General features: G+C 45.4%; 1 protein-coding gene across 1 annotated transcript in view; it reads left to right on the forward strand.

Moving 5' to 3' along the window:
• SND1 (staphylococcal nuclease and tudor domain containing 1) overlaps window positions 1-25,664 on the forward strand; it is a 440,010-nt gene that overhangs the window by 330,813 nt on the left and 83,533 nt on the right. The window contains exon 16 of the mRNA XM_003261285.3: window positions 7,357-7,466. Coding sequence (XP_003261333.1) covers window positions 7,357-7,466 — 110 coding nt within the window. The remainder of the gene's footprint in view (window positions 1-7,356; window positions 7,467-25,664) is intronic.

Consider the following 25,664-nt stretch of genomic DNA (forward strand, 5'->3'; position numbering starts at 1 on the left):
GGAATTCAAGTGGTTCTCCTGCCTCAGCCTCCTGAGTAGCTGGCCCTACAGGCGCACACCACCACGCCCTGCCAATTTTTGTATTTTTAGTAGAGGCGGGGTTTCACCATCTTGGCCAGGCCGGTCTCAAACTCCTGACTTCAAGTGATCCACCTGCCTTGGCCTCCCAGAGTGCTGGGATTACAGGCTTGAGCCACTGCGCCCGGCCATGTACTATTTCTTAACATTCTGCAACATACAGGCCAAATGGCAAATCCAGTCACCAATAACATACCTTTTACAATAGTAGAGGAAAATAATCTTTCCTAGCTGGTAATTAACTTCATGAGCACAAAGTGTTTTCATCATTGAATCCTCATCTTCCACAACAATCCTCATCTTCCTGGCCCAGAGTAGACATAGACAAGTATTAGTTAAATGGAGAGTGGAGGTCTGCTAGATGAGCTGGTGGATTTTTCAGTGTACCCAATGGACAGAAGGCAGGTTCTGCATGCCTCCTGTGCCACTGTGATGTCTGATGCAGTAGTGAGAACACAGCGGGCATGCAGTAGACACCGTTGACTAATCCTTCAAACTGTTTTTTGTTTCCACTTGAGTTTTGTCTCCTTCAGCTAATGCCTGGTCTCTTGTTGGTGGAATAAGTGTCACTGGGAAGCTGTCACATACTTCCAGCTAAGGCCAATTTGTCACACTTCCCTTAGCTCCCACTGCCCAATAAAGGAAAAAGTGAATACATTTTGAGTCCTGAGACTTAGTTATCATAAAACTCGACAAAGAGTGTAAAATACTCAGAGCGATACATAAGTTTCACATAGCCATCAATGGAATCTCTTACAGAGCCCATTATCTTGTCATTAACAAGAATGTGTACTTCTTGTTCCAAAGCTGACTGACCAGAGTATTTGTGTTAATTGACCTAGTTAGTCAATGTCTCTAAATGTATAATTTCTTTAATAGAATGATTGCTCCATAGCCCAGCATTTTGTTTGATATTTGTACTCCATGAGTCAAGGCTTGGGTGAGGAATCTCAAAAGGGTATAACCAAAATGGTAAGATTTTGTGTCCAGAGAAGGCCTTGCATATCCTTCATTTTATAGACAGATGAAGCCTGGGTAAGTTTAATATTCTATCAGTGGCAGAGCAGAACCCAGAGTCATGATGTGCTGATGGCTAGCAGTGAATTTTCTCTCCCTAAACTGTACAAAGTCAGGCAGAAACCTCTTTTTATTTGATTTTATTTCCTTTTGTTTTGTTTTGTTTCAAATAGCCATGGTCAACCATTCATATCCCAGAAAGTCTAGAAAAGGTGTGAAAAATAATGAGTTTTTGCTTATAGGCAGATGGACCTATAGAGTTTGAAAGAGGTCAGGAGCAGCAGCCACATGGAGCAGGAGGTGGGGCAGGCATTTGTCTTACCTGTCTCTCCTGTGCCTGCCCTTGTGGAAGTCAGCTGAGTCCCCCCATGGGGGATCTGTCTTTGTTCTGGCACACCCCATAATAGGGAAGGAAAATGCTCAGGAATTTGGGGGATTTTTTTTTTTAAGTATAGTGTTTTGTCTTGTTTTGTGTTTATTAAAACAAAATAGTTTGTTTCTTAAAGGCTTGTGTCAGAGGTAAGCTTGGCACTTCTCTTGCACCTGTGGCATTTGAGGCACAGCTGAGTTAATGTATCTTTATCAGCAGGCAGCACTGACTGGTATGTTATCAGAAAAGACAGCTATTAGTGGTAACATGGAGGATCTAGCCAGGCACTTCCTCAACTGGCTGGGGAGAACTTCTGCAGCTCCAGTGATACCTCACTTCATATTTACAGTCCGAGGCCCTGTGTGGCTTGGGAGCGCTCCATTGCTGCCTGTCAGCCTGCCCAGCTGAGCATCAGCAGCCTTGGGTTTGCTTTCTTAGAACCCAACTTTCTTTCCCTTCATCTGTTTTCTTTAACTTTTATTTTTAACATCCATTTTATTGCATCACCAGCCCAGCAGTGCAGGCATTGCTTGAGGAAAGGTGCAGCATGGATTAGGTTGACTTGCTCCCTGAGCTCTTGGGAGAGGAGGGCACAGCATAACTCTGCTCGCTGCCAGCATGTGGCTTCACCTGGCTTTCAGCAGCAATGACAACTGACTTTTTGGCTTCAGAATGTTACCATTTGTGTGGTCTCCTCTCCATCAGTGGACAGCATATTGTTTGCTCTGTTCCTTGGTCCCTTAGTACACAAAAGCAAGTCTAGAAACTGGATAAACCCTCAGTTGGGGCCCTTTTTAACTCTGCAAGAAAGCCATCAGGACCTGCCCTGTCCTTCCATCCTTCTGTCTTTACACCTCAGTCAATACCAGTGTTTTTCAAAGTGGGTATTTGTCCCACTAGAGGTTTTAAATCAATTCAGTGTCATAGCCATTTTGTTTTTTTCCTTAATGAAATGGTGAACAGAAGAGAGACTGTCAGTATAACATATACTGACATATATGACTAACATATATAGTCAAGATTAACCATTGTTTTGTGGAAACGTAATAATTGCTAAGCTGGCCTCCAATAAAAATAACCCCCCAAATAAATAAATGAATACATAAATACTGCTCTGCAAAAGGTAATACCAAGATGGCAGAGAAGGAAACCTCAGGAAATGGTCTTCCTGCCTAAACAACTGCACTGGCAGAATCTGCCTGATGTGACTGTTTTGAAACTCTGGAATCTATTTTTTTTTTTTTTTTTTTTTTTTTTTGAGACAGAGTCTCACTCTGTTGCCCAGGCTGGAGTGCAGCGGTGGGATCTTGGCTCACTGCAAGCCCCACCTCCTGGGTTCATGCCATTCTCCTGCCTCAGCCTCCCAAATAGCTGGGACTACAGGCACCCGCCACCATGCCTGGCTAATTTGCTGTATTTTTAGTAGAGATGGGATTTCACTGTGTTAGCCAGGATGGTCTCGATCTCCTGACCTCGTGATCCACCCACCTCGGCCTCCCAAAGTGCTGGGATTACAGGCGTGAGCCACCACACCCAGCCCAAAAACTCTGGAATCTATTGAAGGCGTCTTACTTCCAGTGGTTGTCTACAGGTGTTTGTACCCATATGTAAATGTGTATGTGGGTCACAGTAAGAATAAAAAGTTTGAAGAACGCCTATCTACAGTATCTTCTATCTGTAGATGTAGCTCGGCTCAGCAAATTTCTAATGCTCAGACACTCAGATATCTTAAAGCCTGTCCTGCTCTCCTGGCCCTGACTTTGTACCTTAGTCTGGGAATAGATTCTGTCTCTGCCTGATGGGAATGGATGTGAATGGATGTTTACTTATTTCCACTTGAAAAAGGGCACAGAAGCACCCTACTTCAGCTTCCTACTCTTGTTGTGCTAGTGAGAGGTGACAGCGTGCTGGCAGTCCTCACAGCCCTCGCTCACTCTCGGGGCCTCCTCTGCCTGGGCTCCCACTTTGGCGGCACTTGAGGAGCCCTTCAGCCCACCATTGCACTGTGGGAGCCCCTTTCTGGGCTGGCCAAGGCGGGAGCCGGCTCCCTCAGCTTGCAGGGAGGTGGGGAGGGAGAGGCGCGAGCAAGAACGGGGGCTGCGTGCTGTGCTTGCGGGCCAGCTGGAGTTCCAGGTGGGCGTGGGCTTGGCGGGCCCCACACTTGGAGCAGCCGGCCGGCCCTGCCGGCCCCGGGCAATGAGGTACTAAGCATCCAGGCCAGCGGCTGCAGAGAGTGTAATGGGTCCTCCAGCAGTGCCAGCCCACCGGCACTGCGCTCGATTTCTCGCCGGGCCTTAGCTGCCTTCCCGCAGGGCAGGCCTCGGGACTGCAGCCCGCCATGCCTGAGTCTTCCCCCGCCTCCGTGGGCTCCTGTGCAGCCCGAGCCTCCCCGACGAGCGCCACCCCCTGTTCCACGGCGCCCAGTGCCATTGATCACCCAAGGGCTGAGGAGTGCGAGTGCATGGTGCAGGACTGGCAGGCAGCTCCACCTGCAGCCCCCGTGCGGGATTCACTGGGTGAAGCCAGCTGGGCTCCTGAGTCTGGTGGAGAGGTGGAGAACCTTTATGTCTAGCTCAGGGATTGTAAATACACCAATCGGCACTCTGTATCTAGCTCAAGGTTTGTAAACACACCAATCAGCACCCTGCGTCTAGCTCAGGGTTTGTGAGTGCACCAATCGACACTCTGTATGTAGCTGCTGTGGTGGGGCCTTGGAAAACCTTTGTTAGGTCTATACTCTGTATCTAACTGATCTGACGGGGACGTAGAGAACCTTTATGTCTAGCTCAAGGATTGTAAATGCACCAATCACCGCCCTGTCAAAACAGACCACTCGGCTCTACCAATCAGCAGGACGTGGGTGGGGCCAGATAAGAGAATAAAAGCAGGCTGCCCAAGCCAAAAGTGGCAACCCGCTCGGGTCCCCTTCCACACTGTGGAAGCTTTGTTCTTTCACTCTTTGCAGTAAATCTTACTACTGCTCACTCTTTGGGTCCACACTGCTTTTAAGAGCTGTAACACTCACCACAAAGGTCTGCAGCTTCACTCCTGAGCCAGCGAGACCACGAGCCCACCGGGAGGAACGAACAACTCCAGACGCGCCGCCTTAAGAGCTGTAACACTCACTGCGAAGGTCTGCAGCTTCACTCCTGAGCCAGCGAGACCACGAACCCACCAGAAGAAAGAAACTCTGAACACATCTGAACATCAGAAGGAACAAACTCCAGACACGCCGCCTTTAAGAACTGTAACACTTACCGCGAGGGTCCGCGGCTTCATTCTTGAAGTCAGTGAGACCAAGAACCCACCAATTCCGGACACACTAGGGCTTAACTGCTGGGAAGTGGACTAGCAACATAACAAAGGCCCTTCTTTGCCTTTGTGTCTACATAGAGTGATTGGGATTTGGTTTTCACAGGCCCAGAGGACTATCTCATGAAAAATGTTTTGAATATATTTCTGCTTGATTTGTTTAACTCCCTGGCCCACTGAGCCATCATGTTTTCTCAATTTAATCACTTGGTGGTCTCCAGGATTCAGGGGAGCGACTGCAATCTCTGTAGCTTGACCAACCTGGTGAGATTTCAGAATACCAAGAGAGTGACAAAGGAGTAGAGTGGTACTCAATAAGTGAAGCTCAGAAATCTTTTTTGCCCTCATACTGAAAATTCAACCCCTTAGTTCCTGCTGCCCAGTGCAGTACCCTAGCTACATCCCAGTACTAGTCCCCAGTTCGTAGCAGCCTCACCCAGCAGCGCCCCAGTCCTGTCCTGCCCAAATGGCTGCTAAGAGTCAGAAACAAACTGAACACTTGTTTTAGCGTTATGCCTGTTTCTGCAACAATGCTTTTTCTGTGGTTATGTGGCAAGATTGTTCAATGGAATTGTTTATTTTTCTCTCTGATGATTTTGTTCTTGCTTAGTTTGCAGATATAAAAAGAAAAGTGTTTTTGGCTATTGATGTAAAAAACATGGGCCATCTTTCGTTCCATTTTTCTCTAGCCTCATCTCTCCCTGCAGGGTTAATCTCAGGCTCTTTGGTTCATGAGTTTATTGCTGTCTTTTACAAAAATACGTTCTACCCCTCCCTTGCAGGCCAGCACTGAAGTGCCAGGAATGAGGCAGCCCTGGTGATCTTCTTTGCCATGTGACACTTGGGTGGGGCCTTCATCTGTCCCATCTTTTCAAGGGTGGCAGAATGGTTCTTGCTGTCACCTCAAGCTGCTGTCCTGCGGCAGTCTTTCTCCTGGCCTAGCATTTTATTTGATATGGTGTATTCCATTTGTAAGGCCTTGGAGCTCAAAGAGAAAGCTCCGTTCTTTATCTTCTGAAAGCCCAATATATAGCCTATTCCCTTTTTTTCTGAGCTTTGTCATCTTGAATCAATGCCCTGGCCAGAAACATGAGCAGCACCTAGCTTTATTCATACACAGAGATGTACCTTCTGTCCTAGCAGCAGTGGGACCTTGTCTCCCCCAAGCAGGTGTTTGCCATCACCGAGACACCCTGCTTCTGCTGCCCCTATGCCAGATCTCTTGTACGTTCCCTTGAGGGTGTTTGTAAATAAAAGGTAGCACCTCTTAGTTCTGCCTTACTGCAACAGGAGAGACCACCAGTGATTGAGAGACACACATACTCCATGCATCCTCCCCCAGATCTTCATCATTTTCATTTCCTATGTCTCTAGCCCAGTTCCACTTTTTGTGGAATTATGTCTGTAATTATATAGCGTCATAATTATAGCTACAGTGTGAATTTTTTTGAAATATTTGTAAGTCTCGAATATCAAAACGTAGCATATTTCATGGTCTGTCACAGATGACCACTGTTAGTGGTAAATATACTTGCAAAACGAACGGGTTGACTCAGAGAAAGAAAAGGCAGTCTCACTTGGTTAGTGAGCACTTTGTACAGAATCCTGTGGTTGGATACAAAAAAAAGTATGAAGGATAGGATTCTATCTTCAGGGACAGGTTGGTTGTGGGGGTCAAAGAGGATTTTGAGGTTTTGAGCATGGGAATTGCTAAGAGTGATAATGATGATACAGATAACATTAATAATAGGATATAGTGAACCTCTGCATGTGGCAGGCATCGTTCTAAATAATCTCTCCTAGTTCACACAGCAACCTTAAGAAGTGGATATATTATATCTGTTGTATAAGATATTCAATAAGTAGGGAAACTGAGACTTTCTGAGTAATTTGGCTAAGGTCACACAGCTAATAAGTGATAGAGCTGGGATGTGAAACTGGGTTTCTTTGGCTCCAGGCACCTAACTATTTCATCAGTATTCTGAGGTGTTTTGCTTTTTTTTCTGTCTCTCATTCTGAATGAAAAGCCGATGATACTATTTCCAAAATACACCCAGAGTTGAGAGGGGAGGCTTATTTGAAGAGAAAAGTGACACTGAATTAACACTTTTGAATTTGGTGTAAAAGTCAGATAGCAAGGAGAAAATGTCCAGGAGTCAGTGAGAATGGCACTTAGGAGGCAGAATGGCTGGGATATCAGTAGGCGAGGGAGCCATTTCTGTAAGAGATGGCTCAAGCTGTGAGACTGTGGGACCATCAGTTGGAGCAGTGCAGGATGAGGAGTTCCTCCTCATCTCACTTGGAAGGCTCCTTTCCCCATGTGCTCTTGATAATTCCCGGATGCCATGGCTGAGAGCTCCTATCCATTGGTGCTGCTGTGATAGTGTTGGTTTTTTCCACCTGGGGAGAACTAAACTCCTCCTCCACTTCTCCCATTACCTCTGTCTTCGTCTCAGATAGAATGGATGGAAGTTAGATGTAACGCCTGCTTCATTGGAGGTGTCAGGGGACCGTCCTTATTGGACAGCAAGCCTAATGGGCACCTTTTCATCACAGATTCTCCTTTTCTCCTGACACAGGCATTGAATGCCCCAGAGGAGCCCGAAACCTCCCAGGCTTGGTGCAGGAAGGAGAGCCCTTCAGCGAGGAAGCTACACTTTTCACCAAGGAACTGGTGCTGCAGCGAGAGGTAGGATGTCTTCCTGTTGCTTCTTCTGTGAGGAGGGGTGACAAAATAAGGCTCCCTTGGTCTGCCATGTCAGAGATCAGTCTTTTGTTTTTTCCACTGCTCAGCCTTGCACATCCATAATTCATTCTTGTGTCTGCCCACATCTTATTTCCCTGAGCCCTGCTTCATTGGCCAGCCACCCCCAAATTGCTCCCCTCTACTGGTGGCCTGGGATGTGTGGTGGACACCAGGCCAGCCCAGCCAGGCTCCTGATGCAGAGAGCTTACATCTTTGCATTCTTCCTCCTTGGTGAATTAGCCTGAGCTGCCTGCCTCCAGCTAGATTTAGAAGCTTGACTAACCCTGTCAGGGGCCAATTTTCTTTGAACATTTATTTGTATCTTTGAGTAATTGCATTTTCTGTAGCGAGTTTTCTGACTTAATTTAATTGTATTTCTGTTTCTGCCTGTTGGGCTGGCTCTTGCACACAGGAGTTAGGATCTCAGCTGCTGTGGTGCCCTTCTACCTGTTAATTTTGCTCAAGCCTTCATCAACAGATCCATCTTCTTTCCAGGAGCATGCCAGCCATTTGTCCTGCTAGGTGGGCACAAGAAAGGAGCAGCGGGAAGGTGTGCTTGGCTCAGCCTTAGGATTTTTGAATCTGCCATTGTCCCCACTTCCTTTACAGTCATCTATAGGGTCCCTCCAGCTTTCATAATACTCACAGAGGTACAAGATTATAGGGTCCTAGAGGCTGTCTCTCTAATGAGTCTTCGTAGATCTTTGAGAGCAAATGCGTGGACTTCTTTAGGATGCTCAGTGATAAAAATACCTGTTTATAAGCTTCAGCCTCTCAAGCTGATTTGAATTGCTAAGAAATACATGAGGCGTGAGAGAACAAGAGAACACGCCAGTCCGAGATGCTTATGTTGGACTGTCCTGGCCTTGAGAGAAGTGTTGGTTGCCACATCTTTGATTCTTTACTGCTTGCCTTCTTATTTTGTAGAAGAAAGTGGAGCGGCCTAACAAATCCTGAATTCTCAGTTCCATTTCCCAAACATAAGCTACAACAATCTGGGTATCACATGTGCTTTGTTGGCTATCCGTACAATGATTGGGGGATTGGGGGGCTTAATTGTATCATCAGATTCACATTGCCCTCCATTTTATTTTTTGTGAAGATGCATGCGAAGTAAAAATCCTTATATTGACATGGAAGGTGCTTCCCCCTCTCCCGTTTTGTAATTACACAATGCTGCCTGAATTTTTATCAATTAAAAATAACCCCGTGCAAGAGAAGTATTTCAAAAATCCAAACACTCCAGTTGTCTGTAAGTGCCTGTTGCAATTTTTGAAGTGGCCCAGGGATTAAGTGGATGGGGCAGATATTGTAGAATTTCCCTCTAATTTTGGATAATGAACTGCAAAGTAACTATATTGGTAAAAGCAGGTGAGTCTGTTCAAATTCATAACTTAAAGACATTGCCAAGGATGCAGCAACAGACTTTTGTTTATTTGTTGTGCTTTGGTTGGAGGAAGGAAATCCCTTCATTAGATTGCCCAAGACATTGGTTGGTGGCATTCTCATCATTTACTAAGTCAAATTTCTCACCATCGTTGTCTTCCCACTGTTTCACATCTCTTAAAGTTTCTTTCCCTTTCTTTTTCAACTGTCTTTTTCCCAGCCACCTTTCTTCCTGATCATGTTTCTGGCCCACTGATGAGATCCAAAAGTACAAGGGGGTCAAAGAGAATACTGATCACTAAAAGGAGTGAGCGGCCCAAAGCTCTTTTACTCTCCCATGGTTATTGCGACCTTACCTTTGTCTTATATTTGCTAATACTTGACTGTTGAAAAAGATTACAATTTTCCCCCGTTTTCTTTGGGGAAGCTCTTTGGTGCTCTTGGTATGTAATTGAGTTTGCAGATCTTTAGTCTGATCCAGAGTTGATCTTTCTTGATTATAGTGGCCCAATCTTTCATATCCCTAGGTTGAGGGTCTCAATAAGAACCTTTCTGCATTTTCTTAGCTACTTATATGATTACTTGGGCTGGCTGTTTTGAAAGTTCTTTACACTGAGAAAATGTGAGTATGCCCTAAACTATGAATAATTCAAAAATCTAACTAAAAGATCCAGTAATACCCTACTGTCCTGAACATTTCCTTTATATTATGTATGAAAACTGTTTTCTGAACAGTGTAGGAATGGAGAGGTTTGTGTTTTGTTACAGGCTTATTCATTTACTTTTACCTATGTAGTACCTCCATTTTTATTTCGTAAGTTGTCTTGGGGAATGCTTCTCTTTGTCCTACTCCCCCAACCCCACAAAGATCTAGCAGAAGAGGAAAGTCCCAGTACATTGGTACTCCTTGAGGCAGAGGTCCTTCCCGCCCTCAGCGGAAGTCCTGAGCAATGCGTGGATGCCTGAGTGTGGGCCCACGACCTCCCACCTCATGCAGCCCTTACCTTCCAGGCAGCCTCTATCTTGCCCACGGTGCACGACAGTGCAGGAACTCTCCTGGAGCTGAGCCACTGCTGGGATGGCCGCAGTTGAACTGGTTTTTTGCACGTTTTACCTGTTCCCTTGATCATGAGTTTTAGCTCAGATAACCAGGTATTTTGAAGACGTGATTGTCCTTGGCCCTGCCCTCATCCCTTCCCTTTAAAGTTTTAAATTTTTTTCATGTCTTTTCTTTGGCCAGAATTTCTCTATGCCCCGCATGCCTTCCTCGGTTACCATAAATCTGCATTATCCTAGGAAAGATGAAGCCCACAGATTGTACGATTTCAAAGTACTTCCTGGGCCCCTTTGTGTGATCCGACAGAGGCCTGGTCATCAAGTTGGACTTCCCTATGTGAAACCATAAACTGACCTGAGGAAGATACAGAGGGGAGAGGGGCTATGTAACAGTGACTGCCTCTAGGCCAGCCTTCTGCCAGGCAGAGAACAGGAAGCTGGCATGCAGGGTGTCTGGCACTGGTAAAATGACACCATGTTTGTAAGTGCATTGTCCTGGCTTTTGGTGGGCTGTGCAGGAATTCCTGCCTGAATTATAGTCTTTCCATCTCATATCTTCATGTGGAGCCCTCAAGCTTTAGACAAGTCTTTTATCTCCGTTTTCAGGTGGCTCCCATTATCTTGAGACCTCATAATGCTGCTTTCCTCAAATTTGTTTTACAGTGACGCTAGTCAGCACAGAGCTACTCACATTTCTGGCCACCACTCGGCTCCATTATCTTGACTTCTCTCCTGCCCCCTTACATTGCATTTCTTCTTTTACACCACCATTTTACATGTTGCTCCTCCTTAGCCATTGGTTCCTGTTGGCTTTTGTTCTTTTACCTGAGTTGGAAATCTGGGAAGACAATTCCAACTCAGTGGTTTGGGCATTCTGGTGATGCTGCCAGCCCCAGGGCAGGAAGAACAGTGAGTGAGACACTGTGCCATTACCTGCTTCCCCGGCCTTGAAGCCCAAAGCAGCCAAGGAACTCTCAAATGACGATCACTTTTACTTAAAAAAAAAAAAAAAAATACAGTTAATTCAGTCTTTCTTTCTAGCCTGACTCCGCTGGTATTTAGGACGGGTGGGCAAATCTGTGCCACTGCCAGTTTTTACAATAAAGTTTCATTGAAACATAGCCATGCTAATTCTGTTTTTTGTTGTTTGTTTGTTTGAAACAGAGTCTCGCTCTGTCGCCCAGGCTGGAGTGCAGTGGCGCGATCTCAGCTCACTGCAACCTCTGCCTTCCGGGTTCAAGCAATTCTCCTGCCTCAGCCTCCCGAGTAGCTGGGATTACAGGCCTGCACCACCACGCTCAGCTAATTTTTTTTTTTTTTTTGTATTTTTAGTAGAGACAGGGTTTCATATTGGCCAGGCTGGTCTCGAACTCCTGACCTTGTGATCTGCCCACCTCAGCGTCCCAAAGTGCTGGGATTACAGGCATGAGCCAACCGCGCCTGGCCTGGCCATGCTAATTCTTTCATGATCAGCCGAGTTGTGTAGTTACGACAGAGGCTGTATGGCTTGCAAAGCCTAAACTATTTACGATCTGTTCCTTTACCAAAAAGTTTGCTGACTACTGCTGTATATGGTATGCTGAATTGGGTTTAAATGGCTTGTAACAGCCCTGAAAATTTAAGTTGGCTCTCCTGTCCCCTGCCATTGAGGCTGGACTGCATGAGATTATTGTATCTGTTAGCTGTAGCTGTGACTATGAGCTGAGTGCCATGTCCCATTGGATAGCATGTACTTGGTGACCCGTGACCCATGACCCACATACAGCTGACTCTTTAAGGCAGTTCCCTGCCACACAATCAAGGACAGGAAGATCTGGTGTGATTTCCCAGATGGGGAGTTGTGCCTGTTACTAGCATCCCCCAGAAGTAGTGAGAGATAGCATTAGCTAATGGGTAAATAACTGGCTTAAAAGTGTAAACTCCTAGGTTTTCACACTCCAGTTTTATGTGGTCCTGGATATGTGATTCTTTTCTGCCTTGGCATTCCTGTCTAAAACACTGATCTAGCAATCCCAAGCCATCCTTTCCTTTTTGCGGCCCTTGTTCTGAATAAAACAGTGATTTCATGTCTCTTCTCACTTTCTTCCAGAAGGCAGCTAGCCAGCACATACTCACTGACCAGTTGCTGCCTGCACAGCAGTGTTTTCACTGCTGTGTTGGAGAAACCCGAAGTCTTAGAGAAAGGGCCATAAGGTATTATTTAAAGAGATCAGTGTCATAGTTTAACTGTCTTCACAGTTCCAGGCTGTAGGAGGTACAGTTTCTGAGGACAGGGGCAATGTATGTGGGTTTGGTGATCATTTCTAAGGCCTTTCTCGATGACCCCTTTGTCTTCTCTGAGACATAAGAATTGCTCTTTGCTGCTGCCTGAAAAATGATGTCCTCATGCTGGACAGCCCCAGCTGAAAACTCAGGCTGCTGCCTTGACCTATTTCCCTTCTCCCTGCTGGCATTAAAAGGGAGGATGTCCCCCGGGGAGCTCATTCTGCAGGCTGCAGTGGCCAGGGCAGAGTCCTGGGTTTCCTCTCTCTCTCTTACTCCCTGCTTTTAAAAAAAAAAAAAGATACAGAAAAACATTGTAAGCAACTGTTGTCATTGGGAAAAAAAAAAAGAGTATTTACATTTCAGGGGAATGTGGCCTCAGCCATGAATATTGGTGTGTATTTATGAAGGGGTATATGTCTGGGAAATAAAACTTAGAATACAAGAAAAAGTTATTTCATTTCTTTCATCATAGCTCCAAGTGTGCTGTATCGTGTCTGAAACAGATAAACTGCTCTGAGCAGTTTCAAGTTTATCTCAATCTCTGTCCTTGTGCCCTCGGTCCTTTCCCTACATCACCCCACAAGCACTGTGGTGTATGCTTTCTTAGTCCTTCCCATTCCATCTGTCTGCAAAGGCTCCTTCCCTATCGAGGAGACCCACAAGAGAGGGAACACTAGCAAAGTTGTATCTCTGGATCAAAGGAATGAGGACAGTTCAAGCCACAGGAAATTCCAAGAAAGTAATGGACACCCAGTGAGGGTGAATCCAGTGCAACCTACTCTCCTGACTCTCCCTGATGGCCATGTCCCTTGGGAACCCTCTCTGAGCCACTAATAATTACCTGCTGGAAAAGCAAGCAGTCTGTCCGGCAATGTTTCATTTATTTTCACAAAGCCCCCTTATTCTAGATTATCTCAGCCACTGCCCAGGAAAAAGGGAACATGTTATGGTCAGCTTTCTAAATAGCTCTCTCATCCCACAAGCTTTTAAAGGCTGTTTGGGGGCTAAGGCCTTTATCACCTCCCCACACATGCTTGACAGTTCATCACCCACCAGTGGTCTTTAATTTCAAGAGGTTTATTCTTAGTTAAGGGCCATATTCTTTGAAGAAGGCTCAGGTAAGAAAAACTCCTGTCTTAATAGTGATCAAACCTTAATTTTATATAGCATTTTCTCATTTTAAAAGTGTTTTCATGCATAGTATTTCATTTTAATCTCACAGCAAACCTATAAGAAAAATATTAACCCTGTCTTACAGTTCAGGACACCAAAATGCACAGTAACTTGCCTCTGTTCGCAGAGCTAATGGTAAGACATATACTAAAACTCAAACATCTGCATTCCAAATCAAATGCTTTTTCTCCTTAAATCTTGCCAGTTTTGCTTTTAGAAGGCAGTAATTCTTTTAGCCATATTTTACCATTTTTCAACCATAGAATATCTGGAACTGGTTAAAGGAATAGTAGAGGACTTCCCTGAAGGTCCCACACTGACTAAGAGTCAGTCTTCTATAGGGCATGGATTCTGATCCTGGATGCTTCCAAGACTGCAGAGAAATTTGAAGGATTTGCTATGCCCATGCCTCCCCTAAATATTTACTCTGCTCTTGCCACAGCTCCTGTGTCTATTGATTGTCTGATTCCTGCTTCATCTGCTGTTTGATTTTTGTGGGCCCTACTTTTTCCATTTGCTCATGTATATCTATATTCCTATATCTAATGTTTCTTAAAAGACAAATCTGACTGTGTAGGTGCATTTGTTTAAAAAATATAACTCCCCATTGCCTCTGGGATAAAGTCTCATCTCAGTTTACATATATTCTTGATAACCTCTCCAACTTTATGTCTCACCACCCCCACTCACTTCGTAATTCGTGCCTTATCAGAACGGACCTGTTATACTGGCAGTTCGCCATGTATACCATTACATTTTGTTTATCCCATCTCTCAGGTAGACTTACACTCTGAGCCCAGCACATCAGTCATCCCCCTTGCTTGCTTTCCTATTCACTCCTGTTCTGGAAGGTGCATCACCTTTTCTTGGAAGCCTTCCTTTGCTCTCCCAGGCTAGATGAGGTATCCTTCCATCAGTTCCCACAGCACCCTGTGCGTATATCTGTTGTGCACTTACCAATAGTATACAAGGGATCTATGACCCAAGTCTCTCCCCACTAGCTTGTAAGCTCCTCACAGACAGGAACCATGTTTTGTCTCTGTACTCCAGTGCCTAGTATATAAGAGATACTCAATAAATAAGTATTTGTCAAATCAACTAATTGATTCCTTGTGACCTAATTCTAGAGAATGGGAAGAAGGCCTGTTATTTTGTTGTCCTTTATGGTTCTTTAGGAAAGCTCTCCAAGCTCAGCGTTTGTCAGGGTGGGAGGAAAACTGTTGAAGTATTAAGACTGGACACATGGCTGCTAATTCATCAGCTTATCATTGAAAAAGTCCATAGCCAAAACCTGACTGTGCACTTACTATAGGATCCTGACCTGCCTGGGTCTCCCTGTCTCTCCAGCCAGTATATTTAAAGGTAATGAGATAATGATGAGTGTTTTGAAAAATGTTTAGTGTTCAAATAGAAACCATTCATGTCCCTTCACTCTCTGAACATAGTCTGCAAATCTCTCCCTCTCTGGTATGTTTCTGTTTTGTGGATTAGACTGCTAAATAAGCAAAGAGTTAATTTTGAAGTTCAGGTCAACAAATTCCTGTTTGGAGATGGGCTGTTCCCGAATACCAGGTGTTATCTGTCTAGTACAGCCCCTTCACTTCTGGGCTCCTGGCCCTTTGCAAAGTACTTCCAAAAGCCTAGAGAGAGGGCCCTCAAATCCCATTCCAGCCCCTAAATGAAAGTGGCATCACAAGGAGAAGAGTGGAGGTAGAAATGTACCGTGGGGGACGCTGCCCCATTGCCTTTCTTCCCCTGACTACTGGGCTTCCCCTATCAGCTTTTAACGTCTGGAAGTAGCTGAGTCTCCAGTCACTGGTGGCCTTCCCTAAGTGAGCTCAGCAGCATGTGCTGACAGGTGCCAATACTGTGCTGGCTCCAGTGGGATTCCTCTCTGCAAAGCTGCTGGCTCAGCTCGGCTGTTTCCCTATTCCTCTCCTTAGAACTTTCATAGCCAGTCAAGCATAGAATTGCATCCATTCTTGTGAAATAGGTACTGTGCCTAATTTTTCATTGGCTTGGCCAAGATCCTGTTACCTGTAATTATGGGCTGACTGGTGTAGGTTTGATAGGCCTCACTGCTCTCCAGAGGCTAGTGTTCCTATCCCAGGATGGCTGCTGGGATTAGGAGTGGAATGAGGAATAGTTTAGGACCACAAGAGATTTGGCCTCCTTGGAACATGTAGGAAGGCCTCAAGGATGTAATTCTAGCCCAGGGAAGAAAATCCTTTTCAGCAGACGCTTCCCTTCCCTTCCCCTAGGGAATGGGTCCCTACTATATAGTAAACTCTTCCTTAAGAGAGTTTTATGTTTTCTCTGTCAGATCAATTTGTTTTTCTTAATGTTGTTCCTATCAAAAAAAAAAAAAAAAAAGGAAGAAATACAGTCCTCAGACCTGACAGTTTCATTTTTCCCCCCAAGTAGAAGCAATAGAAACCTTAGCAGTTCCAAGACTCCTAGCACTCACTTTTCCTCTCCATCTTTAGGTCTAACCCAGCTCAGCCCAGAGTAAAGACGTAAAAGCCTCACATGTGATTTCCTCTTGCATTTTTTCTGCTAGAAGGGTCCACAGTACTTACTTTATGCCTCATCTCAATTGAGGCTGGATGATGAGGATAGTGGGTAGTGATTGCAATTGGGGAATGCATGTACTGGATCACATAAGGTCATGAAAGTCCTTGAAACAGAGCCTTGCTAAGCAGAACCCTTGCCACTCATAGTATTGGATACAGTCTACCCATCTGACATGAAATGATATTCTTAATGAGCCATTCCTATGGAAGATAGCTATTGCCAGGCACATTCAGTCTCCTGGTCTCCCTCTCTTATAGCTATGTAGGGCCTATGACCTAGAATAAATGGAAAAATGTTATCAGGAGGAAGAGACTGCTGGACTCCCCTGACAGGTAGGGTTTGTGCTAGGAGAGCTGGGTGCCATTTATTTCATTTTGATATATCAGGTGCTCCTAGTAACAATTCCTGGTTTCTCTTACCTCTTTAATCATCCTGAATAGTCACTGCTTCTTGAGCTTTGGTGAGTGTTCTCTAAAAAAAAAAAAAAAAAAATGGAAGCTAATATTTTTAATAACAAAGTGCTGAAGAAAAGCAGCTCGGAATTTTTATTTTTCAGGTGAAATACATATTGTGAAGTCTATTAACTTTCTTCTGGAAGCCTAATTTGGCAGTATCTACAGACAAGCAGATAATTTCTTGACAAACTAAAGATGACCTCACACAGACCTGCCCACTACTTGTTTTCAGAAGAACTTCTGAACCCAGAGCGTTGGCCAACACCCATGCAGACTTGAGTGTGAGCTTGCTTTGCTTTTGCTTCTTTTTTTTTGAGACAGGGTCTCACTCTGTCGCCCAGGCTGGAATGCAGTGGCACAATCATGGCTCACTGCAGCCTCAACCTCCCAGGCTCAGGTGACCCTCCCACCTCAGCCTCTCAAGTAGGTAGGACTACAGGCACATGTCCCCATGCCCAGCTAATGTTTTGTATTTTCTGTAGAGATAGGCTTTCACCACGTTGCCCAGGCTGGTCTCAAACTCTGGACTCAAGAGATCTGCCTGCCTCAGCCTCCCAAAGTGCTGGGATTACAGGCATGAGCCATTGCACCTGGCAAGTGAACTTTAACGTGGCATGTTTGGAGTGTCTTCAGGCCTCAGGCCTCCCTGTTCCATTTGTCCTAAACATTGCAAGCCATGCCTGTTGTCTGAATATCCCCTGTGGAATTACATAATTCAACTCATATCTTTTTAGAACACAGCTCTTAATATATAATAGCAAGCCTGAGCCACCAGCAGAGCACAAGCAGACTGTAGACTGCATTTTTTCTCCAGGTAATACTAACATTGTGGTGTTTCACGTGTGACTCCCCCAAGGACACAGGACTGTTCTGGTGGATGAGCTGACCTTCACCCTGCCCTGTTCTTGCCATTAGCATGCCCACACCCTGTGTCTGTTGCCAAGGACTTGAAGAGAACCTCCATGTTCCAAACCTGGCTTTATTTATGAACTTCCCACTTGCTACTCCACCCGTGACAGTTTCTGGTCAGCTGCACTTAAATGGATTTTGAAAATGAAAGTGACCAATGGTCTGTTATGAAATGCTGTGGTGCATGAAATAAGATTATGAGCAAGCTTGAGAATTAAGAACAGAGATACCCTAACCTGGTCAAAACAACATGTTTCACATAGTGAGAAAGGAATAGCTCATTCTTAGACTCTTCTTTAGGACATTTAAGGGTGTCTTTTCCTTCTTAATGAAACTCTGTTAGCATGTGAAAAGTCAAACCTAGGTTCTCATTCCACCTTCACCATTTGCTGTCTGACCATGGACACATTCCTTACCCTCTCTAAACCGAGGGCAATCTTAGTGCCTATTAGAATTTAATATGAAGGCTATCCCTAGCATTGTGCAATGTAGCCATCCTGCTAAACCTAATTGCCTCACCTATGTAAGGAGAGTACCTTCTCACTAGGGTTATTGTGAAAATTAAGTGTATGTGTAAACTGTTCCTCACAACCCAAGATATTAAACATTCAGTGAATGGTAGCTTGCAGCATCATTTTTATTATTAATAGAAATTCTCTCAGCCAGGCACAGTGGCTCACGCCTGTAATCCCAGCACTTTGGGAGGCCAAGGTGGGCTGATCACCTAAGATTGGGAGTTCGAGACCAACCTGACCAACATGGAGAAACCCCGTCTCTACTAAAAATACAAAATTAGCTGGGCATGGTGGCGCATGCCTGTAATCCCAACAACTTGGGAGGTTGAGGCAGGAGAATCACTTGAACCCAGGAGGCAGAGGTTGCGGTGAGCCAAGATCGTGCCACTGCACTCCAGTCTGGGCAACAAGAGCGAAACTCCGTCTCAAAAAAAAAAAAAAGAAATTCTCTCAGGGCTTAACTGAAATTTAGGACTTGAACTTCAGTATGTACAAAACCAGAGTAGAGTTCTAGGCTGGATCTAGGTATGTGTGTTGTGAGCAGCATTCCGATTAGAATCAACAAAGAACAATCCTCCCAGTGCTCTTCACTCCCCCAGCCTGTCTAAGCCAGTGATGGCACATACGCATATGCTACCCCTATTCGGGTTGTCCACCCATGGCACACATTGCCAGTCAGTCACCACGCTGCTTTGGCTCAGGGCTCAGATCCTTCTCAAAACAGGGATCCTTGCTACTACTACCAGTTGAGAGGATTTGGCACTTAACAGAAACCTATTTTCCATCCTTGGTCTAAGTTTGCAAAGGAGTATTTCTTTAAGTACCCTCAGGACATCAGCCAGTCTTTTATTCTGTGAAGTAAAATAACATAAGGTCTCTTTGTCTCTGATTCCTCATGGTCCCACACATTAGGCAGTATTACGTTCAGTGGAAAACCAAAGGTCTGGAGGTAATGCCAGCAAGTCCTAACCTATGCAAGATGCCTTTTCTAGACTTGGCTATGGACTGATAAGGTGATCACCAAGGGAGGGGTGACACCAGGACTCCACACATACCTCATGGATGTCTAAAGAAAAATGGTTTGACCATCTTTGCAGTGTTCTCCACTTGCCATGGGGGGGTATTTGGAGACTAATCTGCCAACAGTGAGGGCTCTCTGCTTTCTCTCTGTTGATGCAGGTCTTCTCTCACAATGTCACAGCAACTTGAAAATGAGGGATACGGGTATGAACTATCTAGATCCTGGCTGGTACAGGCTTCCTTATCCTCTGACAGAATAGCAGTGCTCCTTTGTGTCTCCATACTTTCGTACCATGACCACAACAATCCAGGATTGCCATAGATTTGTCCTTGACCTGCATTAAGTTAAAGAGTTGGAAGATAGATAGCACAGTGCCAGCAGAAGCACTAAAGAAAGAACTAGGTGGTAACACAGGCTGGGCACAGTGGCTCACGCCTGTAATTCCAACACTTTGGAGGCCAAGGCAGGGGGATCACATGAGGCCAGGATTTCAAGACCAGCCTGGCCAACATGGCGAAACCTTGTCTCTAATGAAAATACAAAAGTTAGCCTGGTGTGATGGCACATCCCTGTAGTCCCAGCTACTCGGGAGGCTGAGACCAAGAATCGGTGGCAGAGGTTGCAGTGAGCCAAAAATCGTGCCATTGCACTCCAGCCTGGGCGACAGAGCCAAGAATCTCCAAAAAAAAGAAAAAAAAATGCAAATGAAAAAGAAAGATCTAGGTGTTAAACAAGACTGAAAAGGATAGGAAAAGGCCTCCAAGAAGAAGCGTTTGGGTCACTGTAGCAAGAACAGGTACCTCTTGAACCGGGAATGAAAGAAGGAACTGGAAATGCTTCACTGTGCTGTTTTCCTTTTCAGCTTAACATAATGCCTTCCTCTTCTCCCCTTTCCCTTCTCTTGATGCAGCTGAATTCTTTTTAATGGTTACCAGAAAAGGATTTGGCATTGGGTGTACAGCTAGAGGTGGAAGATCATGCAAATAAGACCAACAGGTCCCTCCATTCCCACCAGCAGTCTGCATGTGCCATTTCACTTCACGCATCTCTATAATGCTTGCGGTGCTGGGGTGCCGTTACCTCTCCAGTTAAATAAATCTCAAACCACTGACCCAGGGTTTTCATAGCAGTGCTGCAGCCATATATGAGGAAATGCAACAAACAGTCCATTAGCACTGATTGGATATGGATTTTTGGCCTGGCCACCTGCCACTTGGTAATTTTAGAATAGGGTCACTTTCGGAATTGGAAGATTCCTTGTAGGAGGGGACTGGTGTTTGCTAAATAGCTGTATCTTACCATCATGCCCTTTCACAGCCAAGCTCCCTACCTCTGGAGTGAGGGGCTAGTCTTATGGCCTGCCTGGCAGAGAGGGCTAGAGCTCCTTCTTCATCAGCTTCCAGGGCTGCAGACGTGGCCATTTCCAAACACCCAGGGTGCACTTAACCACTTCCTCCTCTTAATCTCAGCATTTCCACTCTAAACACATCAGCAGCTTTGTAACTTACTTTCTTTTTTTCTTTTTTTTTCCCCTATGTTTTGGCCCCTGATGTATTTGTGGGAGGAAGATGGGCAGACTGGCTAACTGTGATATCAACTGATTTCAGAATGATACAATTATACCCTGAGTCAGTTTCTGGAGCATAAGCAAGGGTGCCAGGAGTGTTGTGAAGGTCTCTCATTGTTTTTACATGTCAGTGACTGCCTACCTTGGTTTTGCCAGCTGCAAAATGGGGGAACTAAGCCCTCTTTTGCCTTGAGAATGCTAAAAGGTGAATACTCAGGTGTGGTGGGGAGGTTTCTAAGGAGACCCAGACCCCAGATGATGCACTAAGAGTGCTGTGTGACCTGAAGAGGGACCTCTGGTCAGAACGTTTTTTTCTGTCACCAGCAACTGAATAATTACGCCCAGTTGGTAGAATAGGAGAACTGTTGGTCGAATAGGAGAACTGTTGGTCTGGGACCCTGAGATCTGACCATGATGTTCCCCAATGGACTAAACTTTGGCCAATATTTCCTTTTCTCTATGCCATGAAATCCTTTTCATTGCCTTTTTCTGGACATGAGTAGAGTACTGACTTTGGCTTCTGATAAGCAGTATATCCTAAAGAGAATCTGTCCCGGAGGACTTAGGGGTTCCTTCAGTCTTTGCCGCTCTGGTTGCACTATTCCTGAGCTGAAGATGAAAATCAGACATCAGATGTTCGTCTTTGTGTTATGTGTTGTTATCCCCAGCCATCATAACCCTGTGTCTTATGTCCTGGTTGTCTGCATAAGGCCGTATTTATTTGTCGTCTTGCCTGTGTGGTCAGTATCCCTTTCACCCTAGGTTTACAGCCAGACCTCTAACATTTTGACGCAGGCCTCTGATATTCATGCCATGTCTTTTGCCCAGAGTGTTTCAAAGGACAGGCCTGTGCCCTAGATGCCATGATCTTTGTTATTTTCAAGTACGAAGCAAGATAGTTTTGCCTTATTTGCAGTCTGTCTATATTTTCTTGGCATGTCAGCCAGGGAGTGAGGTTAGTAAGGTATAGCTAGAGATTGCCCTTGAAGCTTTTGATTCTTGCTTTCCTGTCCAGAATTATAGTCAGTTGTTGAGATAGCCTATCCCAACACCACTAACGTGTGACAACTTCAAAAATTCATGAGGCCTTGGGATTCACAGCACCTCTCAATAATCTAGCCTTGTATCAAGAGAAGTAGCCCTGCTGGAGCATTGCCAGCATGTGAGGTGCAGAGGGGCCCTCCGTAGCCAGCCCTTCAGCCCTTCCAGGTGTGAGAAAGGGCTCTTCATGCCACACTCACATGTGCACCCACGCATGTGTAACACCCAGTGACTGGAAGATTGCCTCCAGGGAAATACAGCAGGCTTACACCGCCCAGACAGTCTTTCATCTGTCCTTCCTCTTTCATTCTTTCACCCGCCCCCTTGTGTTTCTGCAATTTGTACAGTATCGTTGAAAGGTGTTGAAGAGATCAATAGCAATTCACCTTTTCCCTTATTGATTCAAGCGATGGCAAGAAAAAATGGCAGGCAGTACCAATTCATTTGTCATGAGCTATCCATTTCCTACCAAGCCACCAGTGACCTCTCCCAATGCCTGTTATGTTGCTGATTTACAGTTGGGATTACTACTTTTTCCAACCTGCTTTGATAGGAATGAGAGAACCACTGTGTTTGACTCCTGTAATCAAAGCTGGGTGAAGGAGACTGCAGGTACTGAATAGGAAAATTGCTGTGGAGCCTGGTCTCCAACTCCGAGGCTTGCTTTATTTGAGGAGCTCCCCACCTGTGCTGGGCTCTCTAGCAGAGGCAATACGGCATCAGCTGATGGAGTTGCAGTCTCCCCCAGCACTTCTCAAGTCCCCACCCCCAGCCCCCGACCTTTTTCTAAAGTACACAGCCTTTATTATCTTTTTCCACAGAATGTAAAGTGAGTGTGCTGAGTGAAAAGTCCATGACCCCTGCAAACTGGCTCTGCTTTTGCCAAAGGTGCAAAGGTTTGTCATTCCCTTCATGAGCCTTCAGGTAGTAACTTCAGCTCACCCTGGGGGAATGTGAGGTGCCCAGGGTCCGGCCTTAGCAGGGCTGTGGGTGAAGGAAGTGTTCTTGTTCTTAGAGGGTTCTGTATCCCCCAGGAATGTAGAGTGGAGACAGTTCTTCTCAGCTTCTTTTTCTGCCCTAGAGAAACAAGCATGGGAAGGGTGCCTGTGTGTGTGTGGGGGGGGGGGGGGGGGCGGGGCAGCCTCACTGGGAACAGTCTCTTGACTTTCACTTGGAAAAGGTAATGGTGGATCCTCGTGTGTGTTTGCGTGCACGTGTGTTTTGATCAGCCTCACTGGGAACAGTCTCTTGACTCTCATTTGGGGAAAGGTAATGGGGGATCCTCCCCCCACCTCCTAAATAGGACAGTTAGCTGCCACACACTTACATGCACATTTTAAAAACTGTGCATTGCGAATGGCAAATATGTATTAGTTCACTCACCTGGTGGGACGACCAGGGTTCTTTGAATCCCAGGACTCTTAAGAGGGAAGTTGGCACTGACTGCAAAGCCAAAGCTTGGTTAGCCCAGCTGCTGCTTCTCCTTTATGTACCATATTTTGAAGATTGTTGGTTCTTACACAGAAGCAACTATTGTCCCCCACACCCAGTGTGGTCACCAGGCCCTCTGAAGTCCCATCAGTGCCGAAGTTTGCTGCTGTGGCATAAAGTGAGCCAATTCTCAGAAACTCCTGCCTATGTAGACTTTTGGCAGAGAGGCTGCATTTGGAGGGCTACCCAAATTCTCTGGAAGAGAACCCTGCTCAGCCACTTACCTGAGTGGGCAGTTAATGGTGAGCAGTGGGAGTGGCAGTTCCCAGGGCTGGTTGTTACCAGCATGGAGGTCGCAGTCTTTGTGTCAGCCCGAGCACACAGCCAGACTTCTCCAGAGGAGCACTGCCATCTCAGTCTTGTTTCCTGAGCGCCGAGTGGGTTGAGGTCACTATTTTGGATGCCCCTCTCCCAGTAGCGAGATTTCGCTAGAAACCCAGTGTTGCTGTGTCAGGTAGCTCTGCGGTCTGCGGATGCCAGGCCTGGAGAAGGCAGCCAGCTCTCTGTGAAGCTGGTTAATTACATGTGAAGCTGCCAGCAGGATGATTGTTTTTTTCCCATGGATCATTAATAAACCATTCTGGCCTGGCAATTCCATCATCTTCCTCAGCTTTGTCAGACAGATCTTCCTCCTTTTTAGTATAAAGCTTTAAAAATGGCTGGGAGTGGCACAAGGGAGGGAAAAGAAGAATCTACTTCCATTTAATGCACATGTTTTTCCCTAAGCTGAAAAGTGGCTCCCTGCTTTCAGATCATCTTGGCAGCCAGAATACAAAGGGTTCAAGGCTTGCCATGGGTGGGAAGTGGCTCGGCTCCTAATATTTGCAGCAAACTACAGACCAGGCCTGATATGGAGACGAGGCAACTAGTGCAGCAGATGGCAAATAGTCCTGCTCCACTGGGGCTCCAGATATGCACCATCTTCTTCCTTCAGCCAAGGCAGCCTCATTCCTGCTATGCCTGAGTACAGAAAGCATTTCTGGTTTTTTAGAAACCCCTTTTTTAGGCAAAGATGGAAGAAGGCAAAGCAAATATAATATGGGAAACTCAATCTAGTTATAGACGTTTCTTTGTCAAACAAACTAAAATAGAGCTTTTCCTTTGTTGGTTAGAAAAATTTAGGAATGGAAATCTACATTTCTCCAAAGAGCATTGAGTGCAAAGATAAAAACCAAATTATAAATAGAAGTATGACCCATTCAGTTTCCAAGGACTTGAGCATACAGCCTTCATAATACTGAATTATAGCCTTTCATAGATAGAAGGGATCTAGAGGTTATATAGTCCAATCCAAACATTTCACAGTAAATGAGAAAACTGAGGCATGAAGAAGTTCATCACTTGATGTGCACTGTCACATGGTAAATTCATGGTAGATCTAAAGTCTCCACATTCCTACTGTATTGCTCTTACCTTTATCCCCACAGTGCCTCCCAGACAACAGCCTCATCATCCACCTGAAGTACAAGTAATAATTTGAGAATATGACAGTGGCATATAAAAGGGAGTAGGTGATATGATGGAGGCAGACAGAAGAGGTAAGCGGGTGCATTCTCTTTAAATTGTATTATTTTAGTGAGAAAAGGATGGGAGCCTAAGTTAGAGAAGTCATCCAGGGCTTTGGCCTTCTATAAGGAAACTCCTCCTAGACAGGGTTGCAAAGATAACCACACACAGATTGAGAACGTGTGCCAGAGGAGGAGGAGTACAGGTGTCTGATAGACTTGGAATTTTCCATCACTTTCCCTGATATGTAGTTGTAGAAAAGCTGCTGTCTATTCGTGCCAAATCCAAGCTTCAGATAAGCCCAGAGGAAACCAAGGAATGCTAAACTCTTACAAGTTGGGGGCTTTTTCTTTCCTTTTTTTTTTTTTTGAAGGGGGGTTGCATTGTTTTGATTTTTGAATCGAGAGAGTTGTGGGGAGGTCAAAATGCCCATCCAGGATTGCCCTCAAACTCCCTAGGTGGGACTCCAGCTCAAGCACTCTGTTCTGGTCAAGTTGAGGCAGGACACAGGGTGGGCCTATGAGTGCCATCCCTTTCCTCCAGTATCCCACGCCTCTGGACCCACTCCCTCTACTCTCCCACAAGGCTGATGCAGGACTCATGCCATGCTGTCAGGGTCTGGGGGTCTCTCCCACCCTGTGGCAGAGGCTGGTTACCCTTCTTGTTAGCAGTGATGTCTGTTTGTCTTTTAAGGGGTTGTCCAAGTTGGGGAGGAACAAATCGCATTTTCCAGCAATTTAATTTTGTTAACTCTGATTTTTTTCCCCTTTTCCAAAGCACAGCTAAATGGAGCTAAACATAGACATGAGGGCTATATTTAGTCCTGATGGTGTGGTAGAGTAGAGAAGGCACAAACATAGAGGTTTATCTGCTACCTAGTAAACATGGGGAGGTGTCAGGACTGGAGAATTCAATAGTAATAATAAGCATTTTTATGGTGCAATGACAGCTTTGATACAGGGCATAATTTTCTCGGGATTGCTATTAATTGTGCTTCTGCCTATGAGCAGCCCCCTGGTGAGGGACTTGGAACACCACACAAGTTAAGCTATATTAAACATCAATTAAAACAGCATAAAATAGAAACTGAATAAAATATGCAAAGGTCAGAGTGGCTGTGAACATGCAGACAAGGTATTGGGGAAAGAAGGGTTAGGGCCTGGGCCTGGTGCACTGGAGGAT

The sequence above is a fragment of the Nomascus leucogenys genome, chromosome 13, assembly GCF_006542625.1.
Source record: "Nomascus leucogenys isolate Asia chromosome 13, Asia_NLE_v1, whole genome shotgun sequence".
NCBI classification, from domain to species: domain Eukaryota; kingdom Metazoa; phylum Chordata; class Mammalia; order Primates; family Hylobatidae; genus Nomascus; species Nomascus leucogenys.